Here is a 13088-nt window from a genome sequence, read left to right on the forward strand (position 1 = left end):
CTTTCTTTAAAGGAGTAATCGAACATCTTGATAATATTCATTAGGAGGCAGTGTTGTCTGCTGGCTTTTTCTGAGGATCTCCTCAGTGTTGGAGGATAATTTCAGGACCCTTATCCAAAGGGGTGCCCAGGTATTTGTATTTACAAACACTAAACAAAAATAAATTTTGGCCTCAACAGGAGTGGTTTTCAAAGGCGTACCAGTGCTAAAGCTAAATATCGCTTAATAACAAAAAAATGCTATGAATCATGGGGTTGGGCGGTGTGACGGTGATACGGTATCCCGGGGTGTCCAAAAATGACAACTGTGTCACTTTTTTATCCAAATTTGTATAATAAATAAACTTACAATTTGGCCAAAAGTTACTATTGGAGTAATTTGTGTTAATCCGACATATTGTTCCTGTCGACTTTATATTTACTGATTAAACTAGCTAGTGGCTGCCACATGTTAATTGTTTTAATTGGGCTTTGAGACATCTCTTGTTGTTGGTCCTTGCAACAAATGACTGAATTATATCAGTCTGGCCTCAGTCTGAAATAGATTTTGGGATCAGACATATTGGTAAGAGAGCTCATTGCAATCTTCCAGGTGAGAAGAATACCCAAGTGGCTGCCAACCAACTTTCTTCATTTAAAAATGCCACTGACCACTATTTACCATTTCTACATATTGAGCAATCCTGATCATGTGGGGAAGGAAACAATGGTGGTTACAATAAGTGCCTTTAAAATTCTGGAAACAATGGTGGTTACAATAACTGCCCTTAAAATTCTGAGTGTCCTACCTTCGGGCTGAATCAAAGTTGTTCTTCACAAAATCATTGAAAGGCCTCATGTGCTCTTCCTTTGTAAACAGGACATGGTTGGCAATGCTCTGCAAAATCTAAAGGAAAAGACCAGATTTACGATAAGAAACAAGCATTAATGTAGCCCTCCAATGATCTAAGATTGGAGGCAGAGTATACATAGGCAAGATTGTCCAATCTGATTAAATGAAATTAAACTTTTCGCCCTTAATACTACAGTAGGTGGCATATTTGCAGAGCAGGATTAAGGTGAACGTGGGGTTTGTGAGCATACACTTCTAACTCAAGGTTTATGTGAACCTGAAGACATTGAAGTTTTGCATCCACTGTAATATTCAACTATAATGAATTAACTGTTTCCCAATGCCATTGGGTGGTCCTGCAGAATGTGGTACCAAAGGAGGTCCCCCCGAGTTATGAACATCCTTACGAACATTTGTAGATATGAACAAATGCTGACTGATGTCCATAAATATGAATGTTCGGAAAATGTCTTTAACCACATGCCACATCATACTGTTCAGTACTGTAGTTCCCCTTTCTGCCACAACACGCGCCAAGCAGCTCCATATGCGCATTTCTAATACTAATCTACGATGAGAATAAGTCAAAGACCACTCCATCAGCTTGCTAGAGAAGAAGAAGAATGGAGACAACTGAGGGCGCCGAAACCTCTGCAATGCCTTCATCTGCACCTGCCTTCCGAACAATGCTACTCGGCAGCCTCACCTGAACTCTGCACTCTTAGGAGAATCTTCAGAAGATAAGATATAATTGATATAATTCGCCCATGGGACTAATAGTTGTATCATTCCCCCTCAGATTACCCAGAAATTTTTTGAAAACCCATCCCCTTTCCAAATTTGGTGTGGCGATAATTCAAGGCAAGGAAAGTCAAATGTCCAAATTTCAGCCTGATTGGATCAACAGTTTCTGAGATATTGCAGTTTGATCCCCCGCACCCCCCTTAATTTAAATGGCTGTGGCCGCTGAATTTCAAATCGCCTTTTCTCAACAACCACTGGTCCAATTTCAAAGACCCTGTTATCGCTGGAAAGGGGATAGGGAATCCAAATCTAGCATTTGTTTGTGATCTTTTTTTACTCCTCTGGATGGCACTCTTGGGTTAAAGTTGGGCAATTTGAAATTCAGCGTCCGGATTACTCGAATCATTATTTATTAAACTCCTCTTAATGTTCTTACCTTAGACATGAGCTTGAGACCCCGTTCTATCCTTGGAAGAGGCTTTTTCTCCAAGATGCCAGCCTCATATGGGGATACAATGGCCGGATTAACAAAGCGCAGAAACATGGCGCTGCCCACTGCACCAATACTATTCTGTGGGAATCTCTGACTCACCACCTGTGTGGAGGAGCATGAAAAAAGCAGGGGCAGTTGAAAAGGGAAAAACAAAACAGATGTCAAACAAAAATAAAGGTTTGGGAAAGGGGGGCAGGAATAGGCAAAGAGAAGGACAAAAACATTAATTTTATGAAGGGCACAATGAAGCAATGATTTGAAAAATATTTATCCAGCATCAGTATCTACAGTCGAGCAGAGTGAGGGATGGCAACATAAATGCTGGTTTCAGGAGAAGGAAAAGTGAATAAGGATACTCTGAATTCATGCGTAACACTAACCAGAGCAAGATTGAATTTCACTCCAGATAAGTTCTAAATCAGGACTAGGACAGAGAGAAAATGAGAATGAAATCTTGAGCAGAAAATGTGCTGAGAAATGCAGACCGATATTCAAACAGTGAATGACAGATGTACAATAATGAAGTCATGATGCCAAAAAGTGGAAGAGCCAAATTGGTGACTAATACATCTTGTCTGGAAGCGAGACAGGGTTGTATGTTCCAAAGCCCAATCTCTGAAACTGAAATGTAATTCAGACTTATCAAACTTCCAAAACAGAAGATGGTGTACCAGCAAAAAGAAATGTTTGCATTTCCCTTTTGTGCAATTTCTACCATTTTGTATGGTCATTATCGATCGTGTTACAATGTGCTATCTCTCCCAAACAAATAAGGGGAAAACTGTATTGTTGTCTTGAGTTAAAAAACATTTTTTTATTTGGAGCCAAATAAAACTAAACACAGATGATGACAAATTAGAGACTTGCAAGAGTAAGCCGAAAGCCACAGCATCTAGTTCAGGAGAAGTAGGTGGCAAAACCAAAAAGTAAGCATTTTAGCTATAATGAATTATGTTGACATTTGCCAAGGTTTCAAACAACTATGTCTACATATGTCCAAATGTAGACCGTTATAGTATGGCGGCAGAGAATTGTCATGTTTTGGCATTGAAAATCAATGACAGGAAAAAAGGATATCAATTGAAAAACATATTAGGTGTCAAAAAATACATTTCAACTTCATGGATTGCAGATTCAAGTGTCTTTTCTCACTTTCAACCGAACATGTTTTGGCCGGTGTAGAAGTGATGGGAATTTCGTGTCTATTTGTTTTTTGAGAGTCAGTTCTTTAGGGCACTAACACTGACCACATACACTCACTGACATGCCTGGGAGGCGGGTGGATCGGAGCGTGGGGATATTATTTCCCTCTGCTCCGGTTCACCTGCTCCCAATTTTAATGCACCACACACACACACTTGTATATACACTGGGTGGGGTCACATTCAAGGTTTAGGGGTAGAGTTCGCCAGTCGGCGAGCTGGCGGACTCAGTAACAGGGGTTAGCTTTCACTAAGAACGCTGGAGTGACGACCGGGGCCTTTCCCCGCTGGGCCTGGGGTTCGGGGGTGCCGACCGTCCTCCGGTGCCCCCATCTCCCTAGCTGGGGCTGGGTTGGGGTGGATGGCGGGGGTGGATGGGGGCGGGGGCATTGGGGGGGCTGTGGACCGGTGGGGTGTCTGGCGGACCTGCAGTGCCCCGTCCTGCTGCGTTGGGTTGGGGGCGCGGGCCGTGTTGGGGTGGGGGGTGCTCCTACTCCTGGGTTTGCTCTCCGGCCGGTGGCCCTGTCGGGGCCCGGGGGTCGTCCTTCGGCGCTGCCTGGGGGGCCCTGAGGTGTTGCGCTTGCTCTGTCCTGGCAGGGTCGACGGCTCCCCTCTTTGGTGGAGATTTTCATGCATGCCAGATCCACCACACCAGCATCTATCGAAACTCAGACACAATCTGCTTCTTCCTCAGGTCATTGAATCAGTGGAGGCTGGTGTCTGTGGATCTCACTCTGCTTCGTCTGTCCTTCCTTCCTTTCCTCAGTCTTTCCTTTGGTCTCTTGAGGTCTCCCTGATTTTTTGGATTTGTTGGAATTTAGATGTTTCTGGGGTTGGTGAAGAACTCTAGTTGGTGGCCTGGTGGGTGCTGGATTTCACTTTCCTTTCTTTTCTTTGGTCCTTCCTCGGGTCTCCTGACGGCGGTGTTCGGTTTAGGTGAACGGTATGGGATTTTTTTTAATAGTTTTTTGGTGAACTAACGAATACGCACATACACATCCTCACCCACATACAAAATAATAAAAAGAAAAAGAAAAAAAAGAGAGCAATGATGATGACATTACCGAATGAACAATACTGAGCTCTTAAAAAATATATTAAAAAATAAATAAAAAATAACAGCTGCAGTAGACACACACGCATTCATTAACAGCAGGTTCTCCTCTAACTGAAGAAATGGGTGAACAATGTGTAAATGCCAAATCAAACAGAATTTGAATTTAACTATTCCGGCAATGTGATTACAGAAGAAGTCAATGCAGTTGGCGTAGATGGGTGTGAATCTGTGCTGAGTGGCAAGATTGATGCGTTTGACGCAAAGTGAGTTGGGCAAGCCCATTCGCTCCAGTTGGTCAATTTGTACTGTAAGACACACCACATTGCGACAGCCAATGGGTGTCGAGAATTCACTTTCTACGTCACATAAACTGCAATTTCACACCCACACAGGGAGTCCTGTGCATCTAGCATGTCGAAAGAACAAAGATGGACAAAATAATAATTTCAGTCTGTGGGCACCTGGAGCTGTACAACACAGAGCCAAGCCAAAAAGGTTCTGAAGAATGGCGAGCGAGGAAATGGGTGCATCTGTTAAGTGTGTTTATTACTTCTGAAAACAGAGTGAAAAATACAAATTCAAATTCAGAAAAATCCCACACATTTTTCAAGGGAGTGTTTTCATTGTCAATTATTGTTTTTTATAGTGTCAATACATCTTTTCTAACATGTCAAGTTTTATTTTCAATTAGTGTGGTGAACTACATGGTAAAATTATGAGATGACGAGGTTTGGGATGCTGGTATAGAACATGGGACAGCAGTGGCATCTTTGCAAATATGGTGCTCTCGCCCAATACCTCACACAACAGTAGAATCTTTTTCCATGAAAAATTAAAGAAGCGCCGAAAGTCATGAGGCAATTCTCTGAAATACTGAGTGGCCTACCCCACATTTATAAACATGTCCAATGCACTAGTGGTATTTGCTCATCATGAACTTTGTTATGTAAGCATGTGACAAACAGGCACGTTTGTTGATTGACATACTGGCTCAGATTACTACAAAAAGAAGGTGCACAGAGATTAGAGAGAAGTATATTATTGTGAAACAAATTGATTTAGACCACCTTATCGCCTACCAAGCCACACTGTTCCACAATATTGAACATCAATTGGATACATGCTCTTGAAGACTATTATTGAGATGTAGGTTATCATAAAAATCTCTATTTCCATATCCACAGATGATATCTGTCAGAAAGTGATGGATCCCTGTGCCAAAGGCATGCTGACCTTACACCTCAGGGCACGCCCGCCCGCCCGCACGCGCGCGCGCGCACGCGCACACACACACACACACACACACACACACACACACACACACACACACACACACACACACACACACACACACACACACACACACACACACACACACACACACACACACACACACACACACACACACACACACACACACACACACACACACACACACACACACACACACACACACACACACACACACACACACACACACACACACACACACACACACACACACACACACACACACACACACACACACACACACACACACACACACACACACACACACACACACACACACACACACACACACACACACACACACACACACACACACACACACACACACACACACACACACACACACACACACACACACACACACACACACACACACACACACACACACACACACACACACACACACACACACACACACACACACACACACACACACACACACACACACACACACACACACACACACACACACACGGCTTAGAGCTGCTGCAACAATGAATCGATAATATAGCTGAAAATCAATATTTTGTTAAGTGCTGGCAACAAATTTCATTATTGCTTTGATGTGTCGTGATTATTACATCACTCAACCGTTGTGTCGCATTTTTATTACGTCAGTTGCGCTAAATCACACGTCAGAGCCAATGTACACAAAAAGCCCAGCAATTGATACGTCACCACAGGATTATTTGGCTCACGCACGCACGCACGCACAGGGGAACCACTCAATTTATAGTCCACTGTACTGAATGAATGAATGCGAGCATTTTTATTTCTCTTACCAACATGAGCCAAAAAACGCATTAGGTATAATAGGGTCAGCATTGGAATGTTGTAACTTATAAACTACACACTGTTTTGCCATTTACTAAACTATGAATATGTGTGATTGTTTTTTCTCTTTCCATCTCATTTTCAATTTTAGGCTCATATTAAAAATACGAAATAGAAAAATAGCCCCAGGACAATATTTAACTTACCCAGAAGTTTGGTAAAGACTAATAGGCATTAGCAAAGATATATCCAGCACTGTGGCTGTAAAGGGATTGGCTTTGGTTCAAAACAAAGTAACCCAACAAGCAAAACAGCAGTGGTAAGGTTTCCTCGCTGTGTGTGATGAGAATGAAGTTTACAATAATATAAATATACAACAATATTTAAAACTAAGTATCTGTCTTTGCACTTACACCAGTTTCTTCTTCATCCTTATGTACTTTAATACACCATTATTATAGCTGATGCATGATTTTAAAGATCTTAAATTGACATTGTGTTAAATTGTTCTCTCATACAGTAACTGGCTGAAAGTGAAGTGCATACCTTAAATTAACATGTGCAGTAGTATAGCAGTAGGTGAAAAGACATCCGGACCAAGATCAGGGGTTATCAGGGGTTTAAGTACAGATGTTGGCTCTTTACGCCTTGTCCAATTCAAATAAAAAGTAAAAGTATTAGCTGCAGTCAGAATCATTTTGTCAACGTTTTCCTTCTGCTCAGTTTATTTACAAATCTAGTGCTGTCAAAGTTAAAGTGTTAACTAATTAATTGATCACAAAAAATTATCGCAATAATCATGTATGAATGCAGATTAATCACACTATTAATTTGATGATCCTTTAGCTGACAACAGATGGTTACGTTAAAGGTAGCACAGGTTGTGTTTGAGCAATAAACATAACTACATGCATTAAAGTTTTAAATAAATGTTTGCGTATGACATTCAGAATATTTGTTCATGTCAAACTATTGGGGTAATTTTTTTCCCCATTTTAAATTATGCAAGTAATTGACTAATTAGAAAAAGGAGGACGTGAGCAGTGGATCATGTGGAAATGTTGAAGACGTTTACGTTTTCATAACATTAAATGTCGAAAGAATTAACACATAACAGGTGCTCTTTAAATCTGGCGATCAAATTTTTTTGATAAAAAACTTTTTTAATTAAGTGATTAATCCAAATTCTAAAATGTGATTAATCTGATTAAATTTGTTTATCATTTGACAACTCTACAAATAAACTGACTGTTAAGAGTCGTGTGGACATGAATAAGTAGAAAAATACTGAAATGTTCAAAGCTGATGTTTGTCCTTGATATGTATGATATAGCTGATGGATGACTTTATGGATTGTGATCCAAACTGTTTGTGACGGTTTACAAGATACTAATGCTTGTTATCAAAATTCCACTACCAAAGAGCTAAATGATCAAATAAAATTCCATCGTGGCTTTTTTTTCCCCAAGTAATTTTTTTATCTGAGCCCAAAACTGAAAAAAAAGAAAGAAAAAAAGAAGAAGAAAAAATATATATATATATCAAATGTTTCTATTGTTTTGTTTACTTTTTCATTTTTTTCAATTGGCAATTGAAAATGAAAAGAACAAATGATACACAAAATATCAAGCACAAAGAGATACAATCTTGTCATGTCAATGTATAAATAATGTGGATGGAGCACCTATTTCAAAGAGGACTGATACATGTGAGACACACTGAGTTAGTCTGAATGACACTGGCGCTTCGTGATTAGTCGTGCCAGAAAAATCTCTTGATCGTGAGATACGTTGTAAGAGAACACTGTCTATGATCTGTGCAACACATACATTATACTTTAAACTGGAAGGTGAGGACAACGTTGTAATCAGTGTTAAAGGAGCAAATTCAGTTGAAAGTGGATATACAGTAATTATAAGGGCACTCGCACTGAAAGTTCAAAGACAATGAATAAAATTGAGCCTTACAAAAGGGATGACATGGAATGTGTACCCTAGTGATAAGACCTTTGATCTAACTACCTTTTTTCAGGCTTATGTATGCAAAGATGGAAAGACACCATACATACGTATTGGAGGCAAAATTATCAGGATATTTCATCAGCTTTTCAAGTCATATATTAGTTATTAAAGTCAAATGAGGCCGGTGCAGCATGCAGATGTGCAAAATCCATATAAGAAGAAATATGACTGCAGAGGAAATGTTCTGGGGGGAAAAAAAAGCCTCCTGGGTAAGAGCAAACAAGTCCCAAGAGTAAAAGATTAATGAATGCCACTGCTTCCTCCAAATGCATAAAATGGCAGCAATATTAGTAGTACAGTGATTGTAGTAGAGAGTTGTACAATAGAGATGCGATGACAACAACTGACTATTAAGTCATTTTTGTATTTTTAGATTTACATGCTGATTCTGAAAATTTTATTAGTCTTTCATTTATTACATTTAAATACAGTTTGAACAATTTGAACACCCAGTTATACGGTTCATTTGGTTTGGTCAAATTTCATTCATTTTCATGATTACTTTTGTAATTTCTGTAATTACTTTTTTAGTAAGTCAACTTTTGGAGTGGCCTAATTGTCTAGTCCAGACTTGAATCTGATTATAATGCTGAGAGGCATAACATTTAAAAGGCTATTGGATTGCTCGAAAACCCTACAATGTTGTTGAATTGACGCAATTCTGCAGGGAAGAGTTCGCCAAAACATCTCCACACATATGAAAGACTCATTGCCAGTTATTATTGTTGCTGATGACTTTGGCCCAACCAGTTATTAGCTTTAGGGGGGCAATCACTTTTTTCAGACAGGGTCAATATTTCTCCCTTAATACTAAAAAAACAACATTTAAAACCCTTTTGTGTTTACTTGTGTTATCCTTGACAAACATTTTAATTTGTTTGACGATGGGAAACATTTAGGTGTGACAAAAATGCAAAAAAAATAAAATAAAATAAAAAATCAGAAAGGGGGAAAAATCTTTTTCACACTACTGTATATAAATAAGGCTGTCACAAAATATTTTTTGCTCATCGACTGGTCATCGATTGTAGTCGCTTGGGATGTCCCAATCACATTTTTTGGGCACCTGCGTTTATGATTTTAAGTATCTGCTGACTGAGTTCCGATCACAAACCTCAGCAATGTATATGTAAAAAAAGAAGACAATCAAATAATCTCAAATTAATTTAGAAATAAACATTCTTTTTTTCTCTTCTTTAGCTCTAAATGTGTTCTTATACATTAACAACTCAACATGGGGTATTGGTCCATCAGTTTTTTTTTTTTGTTTTGCAATTTTTTTTTTTGATTTGAAACTCTTCATGGGTTTTTAGCATAAAATTAGCTAATAAGTTAAAGTACCACTGATTGTTACACCCATCTAAGTGGGGCGAAATTCTTTCTCCGCATTTGCCCCATCCCCTGAGGGAGCGGTGAGCAGCAGCAGTAGCGGTGCTCGGGAATTATTTGGTGACCTAATCCCCCAATTCCAACCCTTAATGCTGAGTGTCAAGAAGGGAGGCAATTGGGTCCCATTTTTTTAGTCTTTGTTATGACCCAGCCGGGGACTGAACCCAGGACCTCTCTGTCTTAGGGCGGACATTCTACCACTAGGCCAATGAGCTGAAATATATGGAGTACAGGCATTTATGCTAACATTATGTTAACACTAATGCTACATTCGAGGAAAGTGGCAAATTGGACTTTTCTGACTTCATACTAGGAAGTGTGCGTGGGAACACCCCTTTAAACTGGGAGATCCGAATTCAGGTCCAGAAAGTTTAAAACGCTGAAACAGTTAGGCTTTAGCCACAGGTGCTTCTACTCAACAGGTGGAGACAGATTGTTCACCTGCTAATTGAGTAGAAGCACCTGTGGCCAAAGCCAATCTGTGTTTTTACTTTCTGGACCTGGATCCCCCAACCATGTAAAACTGAAAAAAAGAAGGACCCTGACTTCACTGACAGGCTTTTATCTGACATCACTCGACAATGGCGACCCCCATGAAGAAACAGACCGTGGATGGCAAAACACAATTTACAAGATTCTAAACAGATATGTATATTTATTTAATGTTACTTTAATTTAGTTATTTGACATAGGTTCACATAACCCCACGGGATTTTGAATGACTGCGTTAACCAGAACAAACAATTTATCAGAGTCAGCTATCTTTGTTGCTTACATTTCAGGGTTTTTCCTGTGTACAAAATTCAGAGGCGGCCCCCTCCACCTAGTTTGCTCGCCACGTCAAGCCTGAGCCACTGATATCGTTCAACACATTGCTCCAGCTGTGTTGATTGAGCTCGACAGGAACGCATTTTAGTTTCAGTTGCAATGTTGCGCCATTATGGAGGCGCTATATCAACAGCAGTGAACCGGAAAAACCTGAAGCAACAACCAAAGAAGAAACAGCTTTTTTTCCTTCTTTTTTTACTTTAATGTACCGAAGAAGAAATAGATCATGAAGCAACCGTTGCACACACCCTGTGGTGCGCTAACAAGTCATAAAAACACACAATATACAATAAAGATAATAGTGTTTTACAACAACGCTGATCTATATTTACAATTTAATATGTACTAGTGGATGAATTTTTAATGATTGTAGTTAAACAATGGCAACTTTGTATTCATATAATTTCTAGTCCCTGATTGTAACCACCGTGAGTACCGATACCTTAAAATAAGATTGGTATTGGCACCGATAATGATACCTGGTATCAGTAGTCACCCATCATAGTCAGGGTGATACCACCTTTGCCTCAATTTAAGGCAGGAAAAACCCTGCATTTGCCTCCAACGCTTTGAGGTCAGAAATTGGACAATCCTAGTGGGATTATTACGATTTCCCATGTTCCTCAAATGCAGCATAAGCACAATATATATAAATGTGCTAGGGTTGTCCCGATCCAATCAACATGTTCAGGAATATGGGCCAATCACATGATTTTCATCTGATCGGTACCGCCTGAAAAATATCAGCTTTTTAAATTTCTTAAGTCAAGAATAACCCATTTTAATTCTTTACTTGATTTGAGCGCTGATTTACAGCCTTACAGAAAGGTATCATTTTGGGATACCTTAATTCAAAGAACAAAACAAAACAAAAGATAATTGAGCCAATTTGGATGTGGTCTTCTTTTTCTTCTTCATTGCATTGCTATACAGAGGTATTGGATTGGGACTAGGTAGCAGCTGATATTCAGAATTAAGTGACTTGGACTTGGGTGCAGAAAAATGTGATCAGGAAAACCCTCAAATGTGCCCAACGCTTTATAAAGATTTATTTTCATGTAACTGTGTAGTGCATTTAAACATTTTATTTACTGCAGATGCAATTGGCACCAATTTGGTATAAACTTTATCATAGAATGTAGGATTCCTCTGAGTGCATTCGATTTATATAATTCTTAATAAAACATTAAAAACATTATTTATTGGCATGTGCAGGCTAAGCTGAGTCCACGCAGATATGCAGTTGGGGGTTACGTGCTATGAAGTGTGTGGGCTACAAACTATTGATTTATTATCTTGTTAAATGTGGGGAACAAGCTTGCTTGTCACCAAATTTAAAGTTATGTCGTTTGGACGTGTCACAATTTCTAACTTTTTTGTTGCTTTCTCAAGTCTGACTATTTTAGGCTTGGCTATTTTAGAATGCTAAAAAGGTAATGGACTGCTTTTTATATAGCGCTTTATCTACAGGATAAACCCAAGTGTTTCACACCATGAAGGTGTCTGTTTTGAACTGTGTAAAATCCTTTTTCTTCCTACAAACATAATGTACATTCTGCTGCAGCATACAGGTGACTTCAGATGTGCCTAGGTTTCAGTTTACGCGGCCCTTTTATTGTCACTAACTACATACACCACAGTAACCAAAAAAAAAACATTAATAGAATATATTCAAATTAAATTATTACTGTTCCATTTGACAAAATCTTGAGGTGTTATTTGGTCACTTTTATCATTAATTTCAGAAAACATAAGTTTTGCCCCGATCAGCTGAAAATGTACATGATCTGCTACAATTTCTGATCACATGATTTTCAGCTGATCGGGGAAAAAATATTGGATGGGGACATCCCTCGTGGTCCTAGTGGTTGCGATTAATCGACTAATTGTATTATATGTACAGTAAATCGCAGCATATCTTACTAGCAGCTGTTCTTACAGTATATAACCATTATCAGATTACATCTTGAATACTCAAACTAGAAAATAAAGACAATTAAGATTATATATGGTACTAGCCTGGCAAGCCACACCCACTTTCTTAAAAGACCGCTGTTCAGCCCGGTTAAAATGAACCGTGCAATCAAATTTCTTTATTTGCTGAGACGACGTATTCTTCGTGAGCAACCTCTTTGGCTGTGGGGAAGTCCATTCCAATTGGTGTTTATATAGTTTACTATCTGTTAAGTATTTGATCTAGTCTGCCTATACTTTTTAAAACTTTGACTTTTCAAGGGTGTACCAGAACATAGTTGGTTGGGAACAACGCTTGTCAAATTAAAGCTGGAACATTTACAAAATAATAAATTAAAATTAAAAAGCAAAGACAGGCTTTTGGTTCTTAGTATAAAAGTGTAAAGAGGATTACAAGTGAACAGCACAGGATTGGTTTTAGACTGATGATGGCCAGTTGAAACTACAGTATACAATCAATTGATGCATCCCTATTGTACACAAGT

General features: G+C 39.2%; 1 protein-coding gene across 4 annotated transcripts in view; it reads right to left on the bottom strand.

The window, feature by feature from the left end:
* nf1a (neurofibromin 1a) overlaps positions 1-13088 on the bottom strand; it is an 84481-nt gene that overhangs the window by 31760 nt on the left and 39633 nt on the right. For all 4 annotated transcript variants that reach the window (XM_086080069.1, XM_086080070.1, XM_086080067.1 and 1 more), the window contains 2 exons: positions 2012-2170; positions 788-885 (listed from right to left, as the gene is read on the bottom strand). In XM_086080069.1, coding sequence (XP_085936195.1) covers positions 788-885; positions 2012-2170 — 257 coding nt within the window. The remainder of the gene's footprint in view (positions 1-787; positions 886-2011; positions 2171-13088) is intronic.

This window comes from Leptonotus elevatus, chromosome 7 (assembly GCF_054856555.1).
Source record: "Leptonotus elevatus isolate MCC_2025b chromosome 7, RoL_Lele_1.0, whole genome shotgun sequence".
In the NCBI taxonomy this organism is placed as follows: Eukaryota; Metazoa; Chordata; class Actinopteri; order Syngnathiformes; family Syngnathidae; genus Leptonotus; species Leptonotus elevatus.